Here is a 26,175-nt window from a genome sequence, read left to right as displayed (position 1 = left end):
CTGTAACACTTGTATAAAGGAAGCATTACTCTACCAGCATGTACTATTTCAATGAACAGTGTTTGCTAAAATTAGGCCAATTTTTGCATCACTTACAATTCAGCCCTTGTAATATTAGTAGAAAAGGTTTAGCTCAGCAAGACTGGAATTTTATTTTTTTTATAAAATTGGAATCACAGATGAGATCGCAAATTTTGCCTTGCTTTTTCCATAAAAAAAATAGTTTCATTCCCATCATGCTGCCTTTTGGTGGATTTGAAATGCCCAGTCATGTTTCCAATACAGTTTGACCAAGTTTTGTGTTAAAGCGGACCCAAACCAAACATTTTTTTAATTAAAAATATTTAGTTGCACCACTCTGACACATACAAAGATAAATAAACACTCCTATGAGCATTTCAGTGCATGCGTTTCACCCTTCTCTTTTCATAGCTAGGGTTATACTGGGGGCAGCCATTAGCAATTCCTCCATTGCTGGACACCTCCTACTCCACCAGTTTGCCGGAAAAATCCCGGCAATTTGAAAGGAAGGGAGGGGTTCCTCCAATAAATGTAAAATATTTTATATTTGTCATCATGCAGCTGTAAAAAGGCTGCTATTTATTATTGTAAATTAGAAAATAGATTTTATTTCTGAAATCTTGTATTTTTAGTGTGGGTCCACTTTAATGAGCCAATGTGGCCGCTTCCTCTCTCCTCTTATTCCCTGGCTGCTGTTTCTGACCCCCTCCTTTCACCCTGCTCATTCCCCTTTGTTTACATGCATGCACACTTTCCAAGATTTTCTAGCACTTCCACCGAGCACTGTGCTCCAATATGAGGAAATGGAAGTGAAGCTGCATGTTGTTTGGGTTATTTGAACTATTGCTGTGAAAATGACAGCTAGGTTGATAGATTTGGTTTTTTTTTTTAATTTTTAATTTTTTTTACAAGAAAATCAGCAATGGCATCTTCCACATTTTTCCCAGGACGTGACTTCTTTCATTATGCTTTTTAAAATAACCCAGAGTTAAATCATATACCAGTAACTGTATTTGGGAATACTATTTATTCATGGGATAAACAAAAATAACAGTGCACAATAACATAATCTTAATATTTTACAAAGAAGCTGGCAGAGGTTTGTGGAGAGCAGTCCCACAGCACAAGACCACACGGATGTGGTACCTCCACAAATGAAATCCGTAACGGACAGTGAAGGAAATGTTATTCATTTTTCAGCAACCTCCTCTCAGGGCAAGGACCAGATGTAGCACTGAACCTCCTTGGATTTTATAGTCTGAAGCAGTCTTCTCATCATTCCTGTGAGGAAAGCACAGTGAATAATGCAGTTTAGGTATAGTTGTCATAATGGGAGCCAAATATGTTGCAAAGACAGTTAAAAATAAGGAAACTTTTACTATTAACCTTAAAGCAAATATGTGAGATTGTACAGAGAGAAATTCAGATACTTCAGAAAGTGCCGGCTGCTTACCTGGTAGCAGTGATCCGGCAAGTCCTCCAGGACGGCCCTCCTGAGATTGTGTTAGTCTCCCCTCTCAAATTGGAAACACCTTTAAAGAAATTAAACAATTAGCTCAGTATAAAGCCCACCCCCACACAATCTCCCTCAGTTTATTAAAAGAGAAGACTGTACAGTTTATAACCCCTTTATATATATTCCATCAATAGGGCCGGGAACTAGGCGGCCGTCCTGGAGGACTTGCCGGAACACTGCTACCAGGTAAGCAGCCGGCACTTCCTCCCTGCGTCCTCCAGGACGGCCCTCCTGAGATTCAGCGAGAAAAATTTACCTTGGGGTGGGATAACTGCCTGCAGAACCTTACGCCCAAAAGCCTGGTCCTGGCTGGAGAGGAGTTCCACTCTATAATGTTTTATGAACGTTGAGTGTCTGGACCAGGTTGCCGCCGTACAAATCTGTTTCAGTGAGGCTCCTGATCTTTCCGCCCAGGAAGTAGAGAGCGACCTCGTTGAGTGTGCAGTGACCTGAGCTGGCAACTCTATCTGGGCTTCCCTATAAGGTAGATTAATTACTTCCTTAATCCACCTAGAAATAGTGGATTTTGTCACTTGAACTCCCCTATTCGAACCACCAAAGGCTACTAGCAGACTGCTAGACTTCCTCCAGTCCCTGGTTCTATCTAAATAAATTAATACTGCTCGTCTCACATCTAGTGTATTCAATTTCCTTTCCTTCTCATTCTGTGGGTTGGAAACGAACGAGGGCAGGATGATCTCTTGGGACCTATGAAAGGAAGTGGAAACCTTGGGTAGATAGGAAGGGTCTAATCTAAAAACAATCCTATCTGCGTGGATGACCATAAATGGGTCCTTAATTGACAAAGCCTGTATGTCACTCACTCTACGGGCTGATGTTATGGCAATAAGGAACGTTACCTTGAGTGTAAGGAACTTTATTGCCACTGAATCTAATGGTTCGAATTCCCCTGTGGTTAGAAAATCTAAAACCAAAGATAAGTCCCATGGAGGAACCAACTTCTGCCAGACCGGCTGAGAGCATTCCACTGACCTTAAAAAATTTCTTATATGGGTATCTGTTGATAAAGGTCTACCTAGAAATACAGAAAGTGCCCACACCTGAGCTCTTAAAGTACTTGCTGTTAGTCCCAGATGAACTCCTTGCTGCAAAAATTCCAGTATGGAGCAAATATCTGACCGGGAAGCATCCTTTTGCTTCCAGGATGAGAAAGTATACCATACCTTGTTATACTTCCTTCTAGTGCTAGGTTTTCTACAGGCTAATAACGTCTTAACCACTGGATCAGAAAACCCTTTACCCTTTAACATCTGCTCCTCAGGATCCATGCAGTTAGTCTCAGGAATTGAGGATTCGGATGGTACTGCCCACTCTGTATCAAGAGATCCGGCCTGACTTGTAGGTGCCAGGGTCCCCTGACTGCTAGGTATTGAATCAGCGGGAACCATGCCCGCTTCGGCCACCAAGGTGCAATGAATATCACATGAGCCCTCTCCGATTGGATCTTTTTTAGAACCCTCGGAATTAACTTGAACGGGGGGGAACGCATAAAGCAAGCCCTCCGGCCAAGGTACTGACAGCGCATCTAGGCGATTCATTGAACAAGAAGGATCCAGGGTACAGAAAATCGTCCACCTTTGCGTTTTCTGGCGTGGCGAACAGATCCAGAGTGGGAACCCCCCAATTGGATGCTATTTCCTCTAAAACTTCCGGATTAAGTTCCCATTCTGATTCCTGACCCCAATTCCGACTTAGTGCGTCCGCACGGTTATTGCAGATCCCCTGAATGTGGATCGCTGAAATGGATTCCAGATTCAGCTCTGACCATGCTAAAATTTGAGATGTTAGCTCTTGGGAGTTCCTGCACCCTGGTTCCTCCCTGCTTTCTGACATAGCACACAGACACAAAATTGTCCGAAAGCACCAGAACCTCTGAGTTGGCAATGACTGGATGTAATGCCTGCAGTGCTAGAAAGATTGCACTGAGTTCCCTGAAGTTTGACGACTTCTGAGACATCTCCAGATTCCATCTGTCTTGGACCTGATGTCCCAGACAATGAGCCCCCCAACCCCATGCACTGGCATCCGTGTAAAGCTTTAGGGGTAACTCCTGGGCCCACTTGCGACCCAAACTGAGATTGAATGGAAGCATCCACCAATCCAGACTCCCTGATATCTGGACCGGTAGATCTACTCGTGTGTCCAAAGAGTGATGACTCCTGTTCCAAATAGACAGGAACCATGCCTGAAGTTCTCGCGAATGAGCCTGAGCCCATTCTACTGCTGGGAAGGCTGACGACATCAGCCCCAGAAGCGATACTATCTTCCGTAGCGGAATCCGTGAACTGATCCTGACTGAACTGACTTCCGAAATTATCCTTTCTACTTTCACGTCCGGTAAGAAGACACGCCTCACCGTCGTGTCCCACCGGAGCCCCAGGAATACCAGACTTTGTGCTGGGTTCAACTGTGATTTTTCCTTGCTCACAATCCAACCCAGTCTGGATAGTACCTGGAGAGAAAAATTGAGCCACTCGCGTAAAATCTCCAGCGTCTCTCCTACAAACAGAAAATCGTCCAAGTAAGGGAGAACTCTTACATTGTGGAGATGAAGGAAAGACATAACCTCTGCAATTACTTTTGTGAAAATCCGCGGGGCTGACGAAATCCCAAACGGAAGGGCTCGATATTGAAAATGGCATACCGAGTCCCCCGACCGAATCGCAAATCTCAGAAACTGCTGAAAGATCGGATGGATGGGAACATGGAGGTTAGCATCCTCCAAGTCGACCGTCGCTAAAAAACTGCCCGGAAGAAGCAAGTTCCGGACCGAGGCTATGCTTTCCATTCTGAACTTCTTCTCCACAATGTAAGGGTTCAATGGCTTCAGATTCAAAATCATACGAAACTTTCCTGATTGTTTCTGAATCAGGAAAACCCTGGAGTAGAATCCCCTGTTCCGTTCCAGAACTGGAACCGGACAGATTACCTTCTTTTGAAGGAGAGAAGAGACCGAATCCATCAGTGCTCTTGCTCTGATTGGCTCCCTGGGTAAGGTTGTTATTACAAACTGGGAGGGGGGCACGGATAAGAATTCTATCCTGTAACCGTATTGTATTAGATTCAAAATAAAAGGGTTTTGCGTGATCTCCTTCCAAAACTGAAGAAAATAAATTAGTCTCCCCCCTACCGGTATCAACGAGTCATTTTGTGGGCTTAGTTGTGGTGGTAGGTTGGGGCCTATTGAAGAGAAACGGCCGTCCTCTTTCTGCATTATAAGTCCATCTTTTATTTTGTGCTTGTTTTCTGCGGTCCTGACTCGGTCTAAAGAAGGGCTTTTTACTCTGAAAGGGCTGTTTTGCTTTCTTACGTTTATCTGGAAATTTCTTAGCCTTATTTGAAGATCTTTCCAAAACTGTTTCAAGGTCCCTACCAAACAGTAGGTTCCCCTGAAACTCCATGCCACAGAGCTTTTGTTTTGATGTCACATCCCCTTCCCATGTATTAAACCAAACTGCCCTGCGAGCTGAATTTATCAACGCCACAGTTTTAGCTGCTGCTCTTAAAGATTCTGTAGCAGCATCAGCCAAAAAGGCAACAGATTTTAGAATCACCGGTAGGTTCTGTAAAATTTTAATATGTGCTGTGCCTGATTCTAAATGAGTCTGTAGACCTCTGACCCATTTATCCAAATTGCGAGCAATGCACATAGACGATGTCGCCGGTTTAAAAGAGAACGATGTTGAGTCCCAAGCCCGCTTCAACAGAACGTCTACTTTTTTATCCATGGGATCCTTTAGTGCTCCCATGTCTTCAAAGGATAGGTCAGTATCCTTGGAATACTGGGAGAGGGGTGCGTCTAGTCTCGGACATTTGAATAAAGCTTCCTGTTCATCTAAATCAAAAGGGAACCTTCGTTTAAATGATCTAGGAATAAAGAGCTTAGTCTCTGGATCCTTCCATTGAGCAGTTATAATACTTTTAATGGCTCTATGCACCGGAAATACTCTGGGCCCCTGATCCTCTAAACCCCTATAAATCTCATCCTGAGGGGTAGTAGTAGATTTGGGCACCTCAATCTGTTCTGAGTCATAGACTGCTTTAAGAAGCTCTGAGGTGTCTTCGGCACTAAATAAATACCTAGGCACTTTACCCGCAGATTGAGGTACTGATGAATCTGAGTAGACCTCCCCGTCCTCTGATTCATCTGATATTTCCTCCAAGGATAAAGGCGCAGAATCCTCACCCGCACCCACATGGGAGGGACCGTGCAACGGTAAAGGAGGGTCCCTTAATGCACTTGGAGGTACCGACCCCTCTGACGTGCTAGTCTGGGGTACCTGAGCCTGAGTTGTAATTACCTGCTGTATTACAGGAGAAGCGGTTAATTGGGCCTGTGGTTCTAGCTGAACTACCGGGGCAGATTGAACCGGACAACTAGGAAAGGCTGACCTAAGTGCCGTAAATGTAGTAGCCAATTCCTGTTTCATGGATCTCATCAGATCCAATAAAGCCACTGTGGTACTCTTAGGATTAGCTGTGGAAGAGGTTGATCTGCTAGACCTACTAGCCTTATCACAATCCCCACATACTGTCTTACTAGACCCCTCAGGTAGCCTGACACCACACTTAGCACACTTTTTTGATTTTGAGGTGCTCTTAGCTGGTTTCTGTAAAGATAAACAAGATACAGGCCCACTAGTGTATTACTATATATGTAAATATAAAGACTTGCTAAATACAATATAGCAATAATGCCTCTTACCGCTAGTTGAGATCACGGCTGCTCAGGGTTACCAGCTGGAGGCGGCTCCTGTATCTCTGAGGCGGGCTCCATAGACTGCTGCATAGCCCCCTAGAGACTCCGGAGTTAGTGCAAGGCGTGCTGCAAGTGCGTCCAAACTAACCGCACTGCCTCCTTCCGGGATGGCTCTTATCCCCGCCTGCACGCGCTGTACCGTACACGTGACGTTGACGCATGCAAATTCTGCCAATGCGTCACATGATACGCGTCGCTTCCAATGACGCGTACAATACGTCTCATCCGGCGCCACCCGGAAATGTCAGTAGCGTCTATCGGTACAGCCGCCAGAGCCAGAAAAGCGGTGAACCGAGCAGGGTCTCTCCGAACCTCCTCCGATCCACAAGGAGTCCAGGTACCTCTGTCCATACCTCCATGTGCAGGTCGCACCACCATGCTGACCTAAACCGCCTCCCATTACAAACCAAACCAGTACTAACAAACACATGTAGGTGCCAACAGGCTCCCCTACAGCAGTACAATCCAGGTGCTTCCATGGAGTCTGGGAAACAAACTAAAAACGTAGGGAGATTGTGTGGGGGTGGGCTTTATACTGAGCTAATTGTTTAATTTCTTTAAAGGTGTTTCCAATTTGAGAGGGGAGACTAACACAATCTCAAGAGGGCCGTCCTGGAGGACGCAGGGAGGAAAGGAAGTCTAAGGGTCCTCCAGAGTCTTACCCTGCCCCCCACCTCACTTTTCCAGCACTGGGACCCACTGAAACCCGTGGCTATGCTCCCGTACATGAACAGGCGTAGATGCACTGTGCAGAGCAGGATGGCTAACGCCTGCACTGTAGCATGAAGCTGGCGCTCAAGGGAGAAAAGTAACCAGTTTGGCTCCATGCAGCCGTGCTGTTGACAAGGAGTCATTGATGAGTTTCGGAGAGAGGGTCCCAGCGCTTCAAGAGCAAGGGTGACGAGGGAAGTCTCTGGCATCCCTCTGAGGTAAGTACCCCAAATTGGACATTTTTCCCCCTCTCCTCCGGGTACACTTTACACCTTTGCTAAAAAATGGTTATAAACCTGGCAGAGCTGCAAAAATGATTTAGCAATTTAATGTTAGTAAAAATTACATTTCAATGTACAGCTAGCTAATAATTTCCAAACAGTATGGTTAACTCAAGTTGCATTAATTTTCTAGTCAGCAATCTTTGCACTAGTATTCTCTACAGACAGCGTAGGTATTTTTCCTTCATGAATGGGAAGCTGCACAGAGCAGAACTTTTCCCCTTGCTAGTCTTCTTCCATCAAAGTTGTTTTCCACTGTTCATGTATAGGCAATCCCTTCAGCCTTAAATATTGTTAGGATTAATGACTCATTATTTCAGATTGCTCATGTAAAAGGGATACAAATACTCAACTACTCCACTTTGATTATAACAGACTGTTCAGACTGGAAGGGTTGATGATTCCTGTCAGTCACTCATTTTGTGTAGAAAAACAGCCAAAAAAACCTTCAAACTAATTTGCTTTTGCTGTAGGTAGCACTAAAGGTGCCTCACCCATTAACCCCTGTGTTTCCTTCCCTATTGTTTCCTACCCACTACCTTCTAGATCAGGCATGGGCAAACTTGGCCCTCCAGCTGTTAACCATTTAATGGCAATGTATCGTATTAAAATGTCATGCTTTTGCCTGTTAATGGCAACATGACGTTTTAATACGTCGCGGGAACGTGTGCACGCCGCTACCGCCGCCATTACCGTCGGGATCCTGTGCTGAGTGATTGGGGAAGAGGACCGAGTGGTCCTCTACCCAATCACACTGCCTGGAGTGAATGGACGCGACCGCAAACAACGGCCGCGTCCATTCATAAAAACAGGAAATGTTACAGTTTAATAAAGAGTAAAAAAAAAAAAAAAAAAAAAAAAAAAAAAAAAAAAGTGATCACTTCCTATATGGGAGAGTTTTCACTAGCGCCATCTTGTGGCCAAAAAGTATATTACACACACACACACACACACACACACACACACACACACACACACACACACACACACACACACACACACACACACACACACACACACACACACACACACACAATTAATAAAATAACACTTCCAACCCCCCCCCCCCCAAAAAAAAAAAAACACTTGTAAATAAAAATCAGCTTAAAATAAATAAATAGTTGCCTTAGGGACTCAGCTTTTTTTAATCTATATTTTATGGGGGAAAATTAATTTTAATTTATTATATAGGGGCTGATAATTCTGGCCAGAACAAAAAAAACAAAACAGAAAAATAACACCTATATTTCAAAATAATATATTGTCGCCATACATTGTGATAGGGACATAATTTAAGCGGTTTAATAATCGGGACAACTGGGCAAATAAACGGTGTTTGTTTTAACCACACGAGAATGTTTAATTTTAAAACTATAATGTCTGAAAACGGAGAAATAATTATTTTCATTTTTTTTGTTTTTTTCCCATTAAAACGCATTTAGGATAAAAAAATTCTTAGCAAAATGTACTACCCACAGAAAGCCTAATTGGTGGCGAAAAAAACGAGGTATAGATCATTTTCTTGTGATAAGTAGTAATAAAGTTATTAGGGAATAAAAGGGAGGAGCACTGACAAGTGAAAATTGCTCTGGTCCGTTAGAGTAAAAACCCTTGGGGGTGAACTGGTTAAGGAACTACAAGTCCCACAATGCATTGCAGGAGTCTGACAGCCACAGTTATGACTCAAAGGCAAATGCATTGTGGGACTTGTAGTTCCTTAACAGCTGGAGGGCCGAGTTTGCCCACGTCTGTTCTAGATTGTAAGTTCACAAGGGCAGGGACCTCCTCCTAGTGATTCTCATACTGCTGTAAATTACCATATGAACATGCACCAACTTTAGAGATCTCAAACTACCTATTAACTATGTATGTATTTGTACTATTGAATGTCATGACAGTACAGTGTCTTGAATTTCCCCAATATTTGCTTTGTACTATGTACAGCGCTACAGAAGAAGTTGGCGCTATATAAATAATATGTATCTCCAATTTTAAAAATAAGGGGAATACATTGCAGCAGCAAAAGTAACTGGTTTTTGATTGGTTTATTACCGTATTTTTCAAACCATAAGATGCTCCAGACCATAAGACCCCCCCCCTAGGTTTAGAGAAAAAAAACAAAAAAATAAAATCATATACTAACCCTGGTGCAGGGGCATCTTATGTATTTCTTCTTCCCAGTTATCTCCCTCTTGTGTCCTGCTGAGTTCCTCCTGTGTCCCCCCCTTGTACTCATTGTGTCCTCCTGTGCCTCCTGTTGTGCACCCTCATGTATCCCATTTGCCGTGTTGTGCCATTTGTGCAATGACCCTGGCAAGCCTCCCTCCCTCCGATATGCATAGTGCTGCAGTCTGCACTCTCTCCGATATACCCAGTGCTGCTGTCTGCAGCGATCGTTACTTGCTCACTCACGCTCTGTCCGGGAGAGCAGCTGCTCTGCTCGCTATACCCAGAGAGTTCTTCCATACTCTGGCTTAGGGTCCCTTGATAACCTCATCAAGCGAGGAACGCTTCAAGCCAGAGTGCGCAAGAACACTCCGGATATAGCGAGCAGAGCCACTGCTCTCTCGGACAGAGCGTGAATGAGCGAGAAACGCTGGTCGCTGCAGGCAGCAGCACTGGGTATATCAGAGGGAGGGAGAGAGTGCAGACTGCAGCACTATGCACATCGGAGGGAGAGAAAGGAGGCTTGCCGGTGTCATTGCACAAATTGTACAACACAGCAAATGGGACACAACAGGGGACAGAGGATCAACACGACATACACTAGACTACCAGGGATTTAGGGGAGGCAGGTCTGTGGTGGCACATGCAGACCATAAGATGCGCCAACATTTTTCCCCTCTTTTGATGGGGAAAAAGTGCGTCTTATGGCCCAAAAAATATGGTATTTCATTTTTGTGAACTAAGCACTGCTATTTCTGTATATACAAATTATATATGGTGACTATTATCTGAGACAGAGCGTATTTGATAAGATTTTTTTTCTTTTAATTACAGTTAAAATTTTTGTTAGGGTTTGGAACATTTTTTACGACGCCAGGTACCCAAAAATTCCTGCATAGCACTGCTCCGCACTCCTAGAAACCACTCAGGAGAATAATAAAAGGACACTATTATCATGGTGAAACACTATAGTGAGGGAATACTATAAATGGGGGCATTGTATGAGGATGTTATAGTAGTGAAGTTAGAAACAAGAGCGCAATAAAAAAGCATAAAAAAAAAAAAAAAAAAAAAAAAAAAATTACGCACGCACGCACGCACGCACGCACGCACGCACGCACGCACGCACGCACGCACGCACGCACACACACACACACACACACACACACACACACACACACACACACACACACACACACACACACACACACACACACACACACACACACACACACACACACACACACACAATCTTCTCAAAAAATTAGCATATTGTGATGAAGTTCATTATTTTCTGTAATGTACTGATAAACAAAGAGGGACAGGCCCTATAGGTACTAGAAAGCACAGATAAGTCGCTTAATATCTAAAAGAGCTATTTGCTCAAGAGGAGGGAACAAACGTATCAGGTTACTCCTCAGTAGGTTAGAACACTTCTCATAAGTGCAGAGACCAATATATAATGTGGAGGTCTTTGCTAATCCCCCACAAAAACGATTGTGGTGTAGCTATTCCACATAGAGGTCGCATGTAAACCTACTACACTATACAGAATATACACAAGGTAAGCTCAGATGCAGGCTTGATAACCTGCTTAGGGAGCTCCTTAGTAGTATGGTATATGCTGCAAAGTGAAAACACTGGAGAGATTGCAGAGTGGATATGAGGTGCTATTTACAAAAGTGCTGTAATATGGAACTCTAACATGTTTCACCCTACGGCTTTTTCAAAGAGATACATATATACAGTAGTTATTTACAAAGTGCAAGCCCCCCACCAGTAGCAATTCCCCCAGCAACTGCCCAAGTCTTAATAAGATGCATGGCTTGTATCTACCCTGTAACGAGCATGAATGTAATGCGTGCAAACACCCAGTCTGGGCGTTTCCCCCACCAGTCTTCAGTATAAAAACCTGTGCCTCACAAGGCAATTCAGCTCTGACTTGGGCAGTTGCTGGGGGAATTGCTACTGGTGGGGGGCTTGCACTTTGTAAATAACTACTGTATATATGTATAGCACTCTTTGAAAAAGCCGTAGGGTGAAACATGTTAGAGTTCCATATTACAGCACTTTTGTAAATAGCACCTCATATCCACTCTGCAATCTCTCCAGTGTTTTCACTTTGCAGCATATACCATACTACTAAGGAGCTCCCTAAGCAGGTTATCAAGCCTGCATCTGAGCTTACCTTGTGTATATTCTGTATAGTGTAGTAGGTTTACATGCGACCTCTATGTGGAATAGCTACACCACAATCGTTTTTGTGGGGGATTAGCAAAGACCTCCACATTATATATTGGTCTCTGCACTTATGAGAAGTGTTCTAACCTACTGAGGAGTAACCTGATACGTTTGTTCCCTCCTCTTGAGCAAATAGCTCTTTTAGATATTAAGCGACTTATCTGTGCTTTCTAGTACCTATAGGGCCTGTCCCTCTTGGACTTAGTGTTTGTTATATATTTCCTGGTACAAAATTTTCTCGGTCTGTGTTTGAAATGTACTGATAAACATTAGACTTTCATATATTTTAGATTCATTACACACAACTGAAGTAGTTCAAGCCTTTTATTGTTTTTCTTATTGATGATTTTGGCATACAGCTCATGAAAACCCAAATTTCCTATCTCAAAAAATTAGCATATTTCATCCGACCAATAAAAGAAAAGTGTTTTTAAAACAAAAAAAGTAAACTTTCAAATAATTATGTACAGTTATGCACTCAATACTTGGTCGGGAATCCTTTTGCAGAAATGACTGCTTCAATGCGGCGTGGCATGGAGGCAATCAGCCTGTGGCACTGCTCAGGTGTTATGGAGGCCCAGGATGCTTCGATAGCAGCCTTAAGCTCATCCAGAGTGTTGGGTCTTGCGTCTCAACTTTCTCTTCACAATATCCCACCGATTCTCTATGGGGTTCAGGTCAGGAGAGTTGGCAGGCCAATTGAGCACAGTAATACCTTGGTCAGTAAACAATTTACCAGTGGTTTTGGCACTGTGAGCAGGTGCCAAGTCGTGCTGAAAAATGAAATCTTCATCTCCATAAAGCTTTTCAGCAGATGGAAGCATGAAGTGCTCCAAAATCTCCTGATAGCTAGCTGCATTGACCCTGCCCTTGATAAAACACAGTGGACCAACACCAGCAGCTGACATGGCACCCCAGACCATCACTGACTGTGGGTACTTGACACTGGACTTCAGGCATTTTGGCATTTCCCTCTCCCCAGTCTTCCTCCAGACTCTGGCACCTTGATTTCCGAATGACATGCAAAAGTTGCTTTCATCCGAAAAAAGTACTTTGGACCACCGAGCAACAGTCCAGTGCTGCTTCTCTGTAGCCCAGGTTAGGCGCTACTGCCGCTGTTTCTGGTTCAAAAGTGGGTTCATGCTTCCATCTGCTGAAAAGCTTTATGGAGATGAAGATTTCATTTTTCAGCATGACCTGGCACCTGCTCACAGTGCCAAAACCACTGGTAAATGGTTTACTGACCATGGTATTACTGTGCTCAATTGGCCTGCCAACTCTCCTGACCTGAACCCCATAGAGAATCTGTGGAATATTGTGAAGAGAAAGTTGAGAGACGCAAGACCCAACACTCTGGATGAGCTTAATGCTACGTACACACATACGACAACGATCGTTCGTATCACACGACGAACGATGGTTTAATAAGACATAATTAAACGGTCGTTGAAAGAAGGTTTACACGGGAACAACGATAAGATCGTTTGAAAACGAACGATACGGAAATGACGTACGAATTTACATATTGTGAACGATCTCATCATTATTCAGAACGGAACACACGTTTAAATGAATGGCCTGTAGACTGAAGGAAGTAACGTAACTAAAACGAGCGTTCCATACTGTACGCTACAAATTTGCATACTGTACCAACTTGGAAGTTTAATGTCATTTTTATTCAGCACTAACTAAACTTTAAATATCCTATCCTGTTACAATTACAATCATTGTTTAATGTGACACATTATAAAACATGGGACACAATCATTGAACAAACGTTCCATCATGGCAAGTACAGTCATATAGATTTGAAGCGATGTGCGCATGTCCAGCCTAGTACGAACGACCGTTTGCTAACGATGTACTATTTTTTCAAACGATCGTCGTTTAGAAAAATCCGCCACGGCCGAACTTTCGTTTACAACGAACTGGCTCGGGCGTCGGAGTTAATTGTCGTTGGCTTCTTTTTTGTAACGATCGTCGTTTGAAATGATCGGGGAACGATCGTTTCAAACGACTATAGTCGCACGTGTGTACGCACCATAAGGCCGCTATTGAAGCATCCTGGGCCTCCATAACACCTGAGCAGTGCCACAGGCTGATTGCCTCCATGCCACGCCGCATTGAAGCAGTCATTTCTGCAAAAGGATTCCCGACCAAGTATTGAGTGCATACTGAACATAATTATTTGAAGGTTGACTTTTTTTGTTTTAAAAACACTTTTCTTTTATTGGTTGGATGAAATATGCTAATTTTTTGAGATAGGAAATTTGGGTTTTCATGAGCTGTATGCCAAAATCATCAATAAGAAAAATAAAAGGCTTGAACTACTTCAGTTGTGTGTAATGAATCTAAAATATATGAAAGTCTAAAGTTTATCAGTACATTACAGAAAATAATGAACTTCATCACAATATGCTAATTTTTTGAGAAAAAAATAAATAAAAAATAATATATATATATATATATATATATATATAAAGCGGAGTATAACCCTGCATTTCAACTTTGCTCTAAAACATTATTTACAGTATATTATATGCAACCAGCATTTTTCTTTTTACTAGACCAGCATTGGAAGGGTTACACAGGGCTTTAAAGTTCCTGGAGATTTCTGCAGACGCATCCGAAGCTGAAATAGATATATTTTGTTTACATAAATGTATCTGAGGCCTAGTGCACACCAGAGCGGTTCGGCTGCAGTTTGCGATCCGCTTGCGGGTGCGGATCCGCTAGGGTAATGTATTTCAATGGGCTGGTGCACACCAGAGCGGGAGGCGTTTTGCAGAAACGCATACTCCCGGGCTGCTGCAGATTTTGGATTGCGGATGCGTTTCTGCCTCAATGTTAAGTATAGGAAAAACGCAAACCGCTCTGAAAAACGGCACTTCAGAGCGGTTTGCCGGGCGTTTTTGTTACAGTAGCTGTTCAGTAACAGCTTTACTGTAACAATACATGAAATCTACTACACCAAAAACGCTTCACAAAACCGCAAAACGCTAGCTGAAACGCTGCAGAAAAATAAGAAAAAGCGTTTCAAAATCTGCTAGCATTTTGCGGATCTGCTAGCGGTTTTTGGTGTGCACTAGGCCTAAGTGTTGAATGTGACTCACTCTCTCTCTGACTGAGAAGGAACTTGGAGGACAGCCAAAGAGTGTGTAACATTTATCAATAGATACATATAACTAGATAGAATGTAACAATCTGAACTTCTGCATATCTCTCCACAGAACTTTAAACCTCTGTGTTTAACCCTTCCAATGCTGGTCTAGTAAAAAAAATGCTTTTTGCATATAATATGCTGTAAATAATATTTTAGAGCAAAGTTGAAATGTAGGGTTATATTCCGCTTTAAGCCATGCCTGATAACCACTAGCAGTAGTCAATGAGTTGCTAATACTCCAGGGTCGATTCAAATTCTGTGTAAAATGGACCAATCAAATGCAGCATATTGTATCTGCTGATTATACTGTGTTTTATGGGATTACATTTGGTGATACTATTTAAACACAATAAATGTTCATAATTTATCCACTGTCAACTTACTGAGCAGTAGGTGGGTATATCTTGGCTTGTCCTATTCAGTAAGCCAGCACCTATTTAATAAGGCGTTCTTGGGAAAGACTCCCTAACATGGCTACTGTAAAGTACAATATTTCCTTAATCCAAAAAGGTATTTACAGTTAATCATCTTAAACGCAAATCCAAAATTAGGGCATTTACAGTGTGCAGGGAATTTGCTTCTCACATGTTTGGAGAAGTTTCACTCATTTTGCGTTGGAGTGTACCAAGAGGATATTTCAAGCTGGGTCCCTCACTAATAAGCTCTGTACACCTACACCACAACTGTGGTATGTACAAATGAGAAAATCAAATTGAATAGCTTACATTTGCTTCCCACTATAAATCAGCCTTTGCTGTTGTGGTGGAATACCCTCCTTTTCTTCTACACGTTCTTTAATCCTCTCGACCTGTGAAATATTGAAATATATATGAATGTAGATATATTGTAGCATTCACACATATGTACACACAGGCCATGGAACATTAAGCCGACACCGTACCTTGTCAGTTGGCTCAATATCGATTTCTATCTCCTTTCCAGTCAGCGTCTGAAAATGAAAAAACAGAAATAAGATTCACTCGCATTTAAGCTAAACAATTCAAAACTTAGGCCTTGTTCAGATTATAGGCGTTTTTGTAAAAATGTAAGCCTGGGCGATTTTCAAAATCGCCCTGAAACCGCTTGTGCAATGATTCTCTATGAGAGAGTTCATATCTGAACGGTTTGTTTGCGATTCGCTTTTCTAAGCGGTGCTTGAGCCATTTTTGAGGCGATTCGCCTCAATGGAAGGTATAGGAAAAATGCAAACCGTTCACAAAATCGCTTTGGCAAGCGATTGCGTGAGCGGTTTTTATAGAGACACTGAAGCGAGAATAATTCTCGCTTCAGAGCTCATAGTTAGCAGGGGCGCGTGTGCCCCTGCTAAAACGCTGCCATCCCGCGGCTAAACGGGGGTCCCTTCACCCCCAAACCCCCCCCTGCAAAATAAACGACCAAAATGGTCGTAAATTTTGCTTTTCCTGGAGGCAGGGCTAACGGCTGCAGCCCTGCCTCTCAGCGCGTCTATCAGACGCGCATCGCCGCCTCTCCCCCGCCCCTCTCAGTGAAGGAAGACTGAGAGGGGCGGGGGAGAGGCGGAGGTACGCGTCTGATAGACGCGCGGGAGGCAGGGCTGCGGCGGTTAGCCCTGCCCCAATGCGGAAGAGATTCCGTGATGTACGGAGGGGATTTGGGGTGAAGGGACCCCCGTTAAGCCGCGAGATAGCGGCGTTTTAGCAGTGGCACACATGCCCCTGCTAACTATGAGGTCTGAAGCGAGATTTATTCTCGCTTCAGACTCTCTTTAAAAAAAAATACATTTATTGTTTCCAGATTTTTTTCTGGATCAAAAGACGGAAGCGCTCTGCAAAAGCGCTTACAAAAATGCCCACAAAAACAAGCGGACGCGCAGAAAATCGCCGGAAACTGCTTTAAGGCTACTTACACACCAGGACGTTGCGTTTAGGGGACGTTATAGGGCACATAACGTGACCCTAACGCAACGCCTAGTGGTGTTGGAGCAGGACGCTACCAAGAGCCGCGTTACAAGCAGCTCTTGGTGCGCCTGCTCTGCCGGAGGCACTACGGAGACCACGTGAGCGGAGCTCTCCGCATCACGTGGTCCTGCCAGCCAATCCACGGCCGCTCCAGGATATAAACACTGCAAGTGCAGTAAATAATAAGTAGCCATGTGCCTGGCTATGTAGTGGCCTCTCCCCGCCTCCTCTCCGCCCATAAAATGAAAAAAAAAAACCCTACTGAGCATGTGCAAACAGTCTAACGCGGCTTAGCCGCGTGTAAAGTACTGCATGCAGTGCGTTATGTAGACGTGCTGCGTTACAATGTAACGCAACGTGGGCACTGTGAACAGCCCATTAATTTTTCATTGCTGTGCGTTACAGGCTGCTCTAACGTGCTCCTGTAACGTCCCACTGTGAAAGCAGCCTAAAAAAAAAAAAAAAAACGCTGGAAAAAACGGACACGCGAGCCGAACGCAATGTGAACAAGGCCTCAAACAAGTCAGTGTTTTAACACCAGTTGTGCAATTAAGTTGTATACATAATTTCAAAGCAATTTGTGTACCTGGGGAAACAGAGTTCTCCTGCAAAGACAATATACTTGTTCTTTGGGTGGTTATAATATATGATATTCTTGATCTTGCTGACTGCACTTACATGAGTAAATTATTGTTCTTATGTAAGACTTTCACAATGCAATGTTTATGACTGTACTAAGTGAGAGAACAATCTTTTTCTTGTGCTACCGGAATAAAGAATTGTTTGAAAAAAAGAGACATGTTTTTAATGGTGATGTGCACTTCAGAATATCTCTGATTTTCCTCAGTTCTGTCTGCTTGTATGTGAGAATCATTTAGTGTTCATCTTGGCCATTTAAACTACGTTTACATTTTGGCACCATACACAATAAAAGCCCCATATAAAACTTATCCTACATTCCTTTGTCCAAAACTGAATGTGATCAGTGTCATAAGACTCCCTCCCCCCCCTCAGTTCACAGTGCAGGGAGTAACAACCGCATGTGTATGCGATACCCAGTTCGTTCAAGAATCTTGTCTGTGAGAGAAATTAGCACGATTCTGTTTACAATCAGTGAAGCCTACACATATTAATTCTTTGCAGTTTTTGGTTTAGTATTATTATCTTCAACGCCAAACTATGTATGGGAGTACAGTAATCAAATTCACAACTACTTAAGCGGAATCAAGATTCAAGTTGAAGCTTAATGATGTCGCCTGTGGGTTTAGGGGTGGTGGCAGAGCCCGGGGTCCCCTTCTGTCATGCGCACCAGTTAGGTTTTTAACATGGACCTTGGATGTTGGCTGGGGATAGAATCAAACCTTTTTTTTCTATGCTTCAGGACATATTCACAGTGGGACGTTGCGTTGTAATGCAACGTTCAAGTCGCAACACAGCATTACAATGCAATGCAAAAAAGATGTGGTAATGCACATTAACACTGTTACTATGGCATACAGTAGATACAGTGGAACATACAGGTAATGAAAAGTATGCCTCTCTGTAACTGTTTAATGTCTGCGTTTAGAGGTAACGCACTACAAGCAGTGAGTTACCATAACTCAACATTTACAACACATAGGCTTAACATTACATTGCGTTAACCACTTCACAACTGAGGGTTTTATCCCTTGAGCACCAGAGCAATTTTCACCTTTCAGCACTCCTTCCATGCATTCACCAATATCCCTACTTATCACAATGAAATTAACTATATCTTGTTTTTTTTTCACCACCAATTTGGCTTTCCTTAAAGAGAACCTGTACCGAGTAAAAATATTTAAAATAAACGCATGAGGTAACTTCAAATGAACATTGCATAGTTACCTTGTCATCAGTTATTCTCAGAAGCTCACCATTTTCTTCTGACAATATTTCCTTCCAGTTCTGACAATATTTTGTCAGATCTGAAATATATCAGTTGCTGTCAGTAAAATATCAGTTGCTGTCAGTTATATAGCTGAGAGGAAAACTGATGTACCAGGTAATGTCCATGTTTCCCTATGGCTTAAAGGATACCTGAACTGAAAATTAAAAGTCAAAATAAGCATACACAAGTCATACTTACCTTCCATGTAGTCTACTCTGCAATCTCTCTCTCCTGTCCTGCGTCCTGTTTGTTCACTGTGATCAAGGGAATTTTCCGTCCTCCATTTTGAAAATGGCCATTACCCATAACAGCTTTCTGGTCAGCACACAGTTAAACTGTAACATCGCCCACTTGAGCCATAGGGAAACATGGACATTACCTGGTACATCAGTTTCCCTCTCAGCTATAACTGACAGTAGCTGATATATAACTGACAGCAACTGATATATTTCAGTTCTGACAAAATGTTGTCAGAACTGGAAGGGATTATTGTCAGAAGAAAATGGTAAGCTTCTGAGAGGAACTGATGGCGAGGTAACTATGTAATGTTCATTTGAAGTTACCTCGTATGTTTATTTTAAATATTTTTACTCAGTATAGGTTCTCTTTAAGTGGGCGATGTTACATTTTAACTGTGTGCTGACCAGAAAGCCGTTATGGGTAATGGCCATTTTCAAAATGGAGGACGGAAAATTCCCTTGATCACAGTGAACAAATACGACACGAGAAAAGGGAGACCGAGAGCCCAATATAGTGTAGTATGTTGTATAAATAGAGAAAAATGTTAAAAGTAAGTATTATACTTACAAACCTGGGTTGCTCTAAGGCAACCACTGTATACGCAGGTGGGGAGATTAAGCCTGACCCCACTCAGGACTAAGATGTCGCTCTCTGTAGATAGGAAAAGAGGGTATATCACCCTTCCACCAAGGGTGGACAACTTAATATGCAAGGATACAGAGGCGCCAGTAGGATAAAACAAGATAAAAGGTTTAAAACGGTTTAGGTGGCGGTGGTGGACCGTCCACACACAAACAGACGAAAAATCGCTGTTGATTGTAGAAAAAAAATTCACAATTTATTCACATACTCCTACATAAAAGTGCAACGCGTTTCACGGGCAAACATCCCGCTTCATCAGGCAATAAACGAACGGAGTATCTCACAGCTGTGAGCTGTGAGATACTCCGTTCGTTTATTGCCTGATGAAGCGGGATGTTTGCCCGTGAAACGCGTTGCACTTTTATGTAGGAGTATGTGAATAAATTGTGAATTTTTTTTCTACAATCAACAGCGATTTTTTGTCTGTTTGTGTGTGGACGGTCCACCACCGCCACCTAAACCGTTTTAAACCTTTTATCTTGTTTTATCCTACTGGCGCCTCTGTATCCTTGCAAATACGACACGGGACAAGAGAAAGACACTGAGGAGTAGACTACATGGAAGGCAAGTATGACTTGTGTATGTTTATTTTGACTTTTAATTTTCAGTTCAGGTTTTCTTTAAGTGGTACAATATGCCAAGAATTATTTTATTTTACATTTTTTTAATAGCAAAATAAGAAAAAAAATTGAAAACATTTTTCAGGTTTCGGACATTATAGTTATTAAATAATGCATGCTACTGTAATTAAAATCCACATAATTGATTTGCGCATTTGTCCCGGTTATTACACCATTTAAATTATGTCCCTTTCACAATGTCTGGCACCAATATTTTATTTGGAAATAAAAGGTGCATTTTTTATTTACTTTTTGGTTTTGCGTCCATCACTATTCACAATCCCATAATTTATAAGGTAACAATAATATACCCTATTGACATACATCAGTGTTCTCCCCAGGCTCTTTTAGCCGGGTGCTCCACCCGGCTAGATTTGGTGACCACCCGGCTGTCATCGGCTCATCTCTTCACCTCCTCCTATGCTGTAAGCAGAGTTGCCCTGCATTTTCATCTCGACCCACCCGGCTACTTTTTCATGCCACCCGGCTGGAAAAAAATTCTGGGGAGAACACTGTACATATTATTATTATTTATTTATAAAGCGCCAACATATTCCGTGGCGCTGTACAATGTAAGAAAACAAACAAGGGATACATAATGATACAGACAATGATATACATCAAATATGAACACTGATACAAGATACAGCACTGCTGATTACAATTTGATTTAACATGATGACTAAAATGCAGGGCTGTGGAGTCGGTCCAAAAATCCACCGACTCAGACTCCTCAGTTTAGGATTCCACCGACTCCGACTCCACGACTCCGACTCCTCTAATTTGCATATTACAATTTTGTTGATTAAAAGTATGTAACATGAAATTCGTCTCTTAACTGCCAACGCTTAGGAATTTTACAAGACAACTGAAGTTAGAAGGATATGTAGACTACTATATTTATTCCCTTTAGACTAAAACTAGTCCTTGGTAAGAGTACTTGTAAAAAGGTACAAACCGGAACAAAGAACATCTATCAGGCCCTAGGCAATGTAAGTGTGGGTACATGTAAGAATGATGTGCAGGTACTCTGCAGGGGAATGAGGAGATTCTTCCTCTATTACACATTCTTCATGCACAATCTGTACATGGATCAGGCCCTAGGCAATGTAAGTGTGGGTACATGTAAGAGTGGTGTGCAGGTACTCTGCAGGGGAATGAGGAGATGTAAACAGACAACACCTCTGTGTTCAATGTGCACAACATTCTCAGTGGATTCCCTGCAGCTCTGTGGGGAGTGCATATGTAGAGTATAGTACTACTGTGTAACAAAGTAAACCTGAGACAGATGAAATTAAAGTTTTATACATACCTGGGGCTTCCTCCAGCCGCCTTTAGGATAATCAGTCCCTCGTTGTCCTCCTCCACCACCTGGATCTTCTGCTATGAGTCCAGGTACTTGAGCCAGTCAGGCGTAGTGCGCATGCACACACTCCGCCGCCAGGAGCATTCTACACCTGTGCAGCACTATTGCGCAGGTGCAGAATGTTCCTGGCTGTGGGAGCGGCATGTGGCCGGACAGCGCTGACTGGCTGAATTACCAGGACTCATAGCAGAAGATCCGGGTGGTGGAAGACAGTGAGGGACTGATTAGCCTGAAGAAGGCTGGAGGAAGCCCCAGGTATGTATAAAACTTTACTTTTCATCCATCTCAGTTTCCCTTTAATTTGTAGTCACCAAACCAAATTTTAATAACATATCAAATTATTTGATTTCATCAGCAAAGGGAGTGCATACATTTGCATAAATCAGCATCAATGCAGAATTATTTCCATCTCATTGACCATCTCTATTAGTGACATGGTTACACATCAGGCTTTATACTTACAGCATAGATGTTATTTAGTATATATGAGATTCCGGTGTACACATCATATATACAGTCACAATCAGATATGTATATCTGACCTTAAAAATACGGGGACTGCTTTATTGAAGCAGCACAAGTAACTAATTTTGATTGGTTTATTTCATTTTTGTGGACTGAGCACAGCTATTACTGTATATATAGTGTATATATACATTATTTTTAATGACTTATCTGAGAAATAGAACATTTTATCATATTTTCTATTTTAATTACAGTTACAAATTCATTAGGAGTCGGAGTCGGTGCATTTTTTCCCGACTCCGACTCCAGGCACCAAAAATTGCCCGACTCCGACTCCACGACTCCACAGCCCTGCTAAAATGTATAAATGTCTAACAGTGTGCAAGCAATTAAATTAATAACAGTCCATGACACAAAAGGGTGAGAGCCCTGCCCTTGCGAGCTTACAATCTAAAGGAATGGGGTGGAAACAAGAGGTGGGGGAAGTATACAGTATATGTACAGGCAGTGCGTAATTAGGTTATTTAGTGGGTGCATGGCCTAAGCTAGAGAATATGCTTGTCGGAAAAGGTGGGTTTTGAGGGAACGTTTAAAGATTTCGAAGGTGGGAGAGTGGCGGATGTGTTGTGGAAGGGCATTCCAGAGGAGGGGTGAGGCACGTGAGAAGTCTTGTACACGTGAATGTGAGGAGGTAATTGTAGAAGAGGATAGAAGAAGCTCGTGTGCAGATCTGAGATTGCGGTTGGGTTGGTATCTGGAGACTAGTGAGGAGATGTACAGGGGAAAGAGATTGTGGAGAGCTTTGTAGGTTATGGTTAAGAGTTTGAACTGAATCCTCTCAATAATTGGTAGCCAGTGAAGACCTTGACAGAGAGGGTCAGCAGAGGAAGAGCGAGAGGAGAGATGAATGAGTCGAGCAGCAGAGTTCAGTACATATTTAAAAAGTTCAGTCCCTAAGGTAACTACTTATGTATTATTTTTTTTAATTGCCAATTTTTTTTTTAAATTATAAAAAAAAAAATGTTTGGGTAGCTTGGGGAGAGTGTGGGAGGGAAATGGTTAACAGTAAATGTAAAAAATGCTTTAAATGAGAAAAAAAATATTTTTTTATTTTACTATTTGGCCACAAGTTGGCCTCAGTTATTTTTTTGGTAACACGGCCTGAAAGTGTACTATGTACACACTTACAGGAAATGTTCTGAGGATGGGAAACTTTTTCTCATAACAATCGCACGGCTTCTCATACGGGGACTAAAGGTGCGTACACACATGCGACTATAGTCGTTTGAAACGATCGCTCCCCGATCATTTCAAACGACGATCGTTTAAAAAAAAAAAGCAGCCAACGACCATTAAGTCTAACGACGGACAAGCTAGATCGTTAAAAACCAACAATCTAGCTTGGCAGATTTTTGCCAACGACGATCGTTTGCAAAAGTAGTACATCATTCGAAAATGGTCGTTCGTACTAGGCTTGACATGCGCATTTCACTATTTCTCCATGGAACTTTTAGTTTTTATGCGCAAACGCAATAGTTGCTTTACGTGATGTAACGTTCGTTCTAAAGATCAGATCGTTACACACCTTTAAAAGCTATATTTACGTAGGTCGTTCTTTCGTCAATTAAAAGTTCGTTTGTCGTTCACAACGAACGACCATTGTCATATGTGTGTACGTAGCTTTAGATCAATGAATGGGAACTGTGTTCCCATTCACTGATCTCCGGGCGAGCAGAACGAGCTCGGGAGCGGGAGAGCAGACAGCGGCTGTGGAGGTACCTATATCTACGCCCCGGGGGGGGGGGGGGAGTAAAGTTTAGAGGGGCATAGATATAATGTACTGGGGCGGGGAAGTGGTTAAAGGGAACCAGAGATGAAGCATAGCTAAAAAAATGGAAAAAGATTTTATACATACCTGGGGCTTCCTCCAGCCCCATAAGCCTGGATCACTCCCACGCCACCATCCTCCGCTGCCTCTATCGCCGGTACTGGGTCCCGTCACTTCCGCCGGACGCGACCAGTTGTACGCATGTGCAGGGGCTCCCTCCAGCTTTGTACGCATGCGCCTGCGCAATACAGAGGGAGCGCACTGCACTTGCGTCGACTGGCGGAAATTACGGGACTCAGTACCAGCGGACAGAGGCATCAGAGGACAGCGGCGTGGGAGCGATCCAGGCTTATGGAACTGGAGGAACCCCCAGGTATGTATAAATCTATTTCTTCTACGTCTCTGATTCTCTTTAACCTGCGTTATGACTTTATAACGCAGGATACTAATGTCCCACTGTGAATGCGCCCTCTATCCTCTAACCTTGAAACGTGAAAATACTGAAATTCACATTAATTGTAAGTCTTGCGTCTTGTAAAAGTTGCTTTACATGGTCAATAATAAAATGCATCAAAAATAATTTTGTATACAAAGTGTTACAAGTATTGGCAACGTTTATTTTCATTCCATCTGACTTTTTGTTGGGAAGAGCAGTACTTGTGTAAATTTGTTACTTCTGCTACTGCACATACTGCTGCATAACTGTTATTTAGGTGGGCTTGCTGCACAACCATATCATTTGGGTGGGCATGCTGCACAACCGTGTTGTTCGGGTGGGCATGCTGCACAACCGTGTTGTTTGGGTAACTTACAACTGCTACATTTGTTATTTGGGGGAGTTGTCATATGTTCTAATTAGGAAAGGTGGTACTTATCCGTTAGCCGGGCACATCCGGCAGGTGGCGCTAGCTACTATTCCTCCTTCAGGCTGACATGGATAGTAGGGAAAGATGTAACTCTGGTGGAGTTTTGTCGCCACCTGCCGGATGCGCTCGGCTAACGGATAAGTACCAGAAAAGATTATAACTAATGTAGGATTATACTCTTATGACTAACCCAAGCAGATTCTACATTACCTTTACTTTGTCAGCACTTCTGGGGCTCAGAAAAGGTCACCACAGGCTGTTTTAGTAAATGTGCAATTTTCAACTGCACCCCCTTGTTATGGCCACAGCCACTTTTTGCTGGGGGGGGGGCGCAATTTGTGTTTTATACAGGGGCCCACTATTGGCTTTGTCCGCCACTACATCCTAGTCTGTTTTTACAGGAGATGAGATGTGGCAATGGAGGATATAATGAATGAGGCATCATCAGGGTGGCAGGCCTGTCTCAAAGCTCTAAATACTCAATGGGCTCTATTCTCAAAGACTTCCCGCATGCGGTAAAGTACATGCGGGAAGTTTGCACCCAAAATACCGGCAAGTTGGGATTCTCAAAATGTTCCGCATGTTTTTTCCGCATGCGGAAAAAGTGTGATAAAAGTGCGGGATTCATGCGGTAAAATTTCCACAAAAGTCGGTATTTTCCGCAATAAAAGATCAATTCTCAAAGATGTTCAGGCGCATCATTTCTTCGTTAATTACCGAATTTTTATCACCTACAAGTAGTAGGTGATATATTCCGCATCCCATTGACTTTAATGAAGTGTGGAGGCTTAAGGGCTGTGCTTGGTGGACTTTAACTTTTTTTTTTTAAACACTTTTTCATGCGACCTTTTTACCGCATGATTCCCGCATGAATAATGCCTGTTTCCGCATCTTTTTTCCCGCATGCGGAAAACATGCGGAAAATGTTAGTGAATGCTGAAAAAATGCGGAGTTTACCGCTGGCGGGAATTTAGCGCTAAAATTTTGCGGTACTTTTGGCTCTTTGAGAATAGAGCCCATTGATGCATCCATCCATGCTCGCGTACGTGACACACAGTATACTATGCTACGACATATACAGAATATGATACGATAGAGCTTTTCCTATTGCAGCCTTGCTGTAGTGCGGCGCTCTCCGCAATCTATCCCACAATAATGCTTTACGGCAAGCAGAAGCATCGGCATCACATAGTTACGCCAACAGACACGCTGTTATCACCCGGGCGCTGCTCACCTTCACTTTGATAAGCATGCTGTCGGTGTATGCTACTCTCCAGCCCCGGCAAAATGTTCACTGCCTCTCTCCAGCTCCTAGTCACTTCCGGCGCGGCGCTCAGGAAGTAGGAAGCCGCCAGTGACAGGCCGCGTGACGTCACTTCTCTCTTTACCGAACTAGCCTAAGTAAGGTTATTACGTAGAAAAG

The 26,175-nt window shown here is 42.9% G+C and overlaps 2 protein-coding genes across 3 annotated transcripts in view; one reads left to right on the top strand and one right to left on the bottom strand.

The window, feature by feature from the left end:
* Nucleotides 1–1,029: 1,029 nt before the first annotated feature.
* Nucleotides 1,030–26,094, bottom strand: NEDD8 (NEDD8 ubiquitin like modifier). The gene is made up of 4 exons (XM_068238076.1): nucleotides 25,987–26,094; nucleotides 15,781–15,828; nucleotides 15,605–15,687; nucleotides 1,030–1,302 (listed from the first exon to the last, which is right to left on the bottom strand). Exons 1-4 carry the CDS (start codon nucleotides 26,002–26,004, stop codon nucleotides 1,218–1,220), a joined length of 234 nt encoding a protein of 77 aa, XP_068094177.1. The 5' UTR covers nucleotides 26,005–26,094; the 3' UTR covers nucleotides 1,030–1,217.
* The window catches only part of GMPR2 (guanosine monophosphate reductase 2), a 40,089-nt gene continuing 39,895 nt past the window's right edge, over nucleotides 25,982–26,175 (top strand). The window contains exon 1 of one of the 2 annotated variants that reach the window (XM_068238063.1): nucleotides 25,982–26,153. The gene's annotated coding sequence lies outside the window, so the exon portion shown is untranslated. The other variant, XM_068238054.1, reaches the window with a different exon arrangement.

This window comes from Hyperolius riggenbachi, chromosome 1 (assembly GCF_040937935.1).
Source record: "Hyperolius riggenbachi isolate aHypRig1 chromosome 1, aHypRig1.pri, whole genome shotgun sequence".
In the NCBI taxonomy this organism is placed as follows: domain Eukaryota; kingdom Metazoa; phylum Chordata; class Amphibia; order Anura; family Hyperoliidae; genus Hyperolius; species Hyperolius riggenbachi.
Note: the sequence above shows the minus strand (reverse complement) of the source record. Positions and strands in the feature narration are given on the sequence as shown.

Excerpts from the sequence above, each read along its gene's own strand:
- NEDD8 (XM_068238076.1), bottom strand. Across the intron at positions 15,688-15,780 it reads ATATTGAGCCAACTGACAAG|GTCGAGAGGATTAAAGAACG; the intron begins GTACGGTGTCGG and ends AATATTTCACAG. Across the intron at positions 1,303-15,604 it reads ATTTATAGTGGGAAGCAAAT|GAATGATGAGAAGACTGCTT; the intron begins GTAAGCTATTCA and ends CTTTCCTCACAG.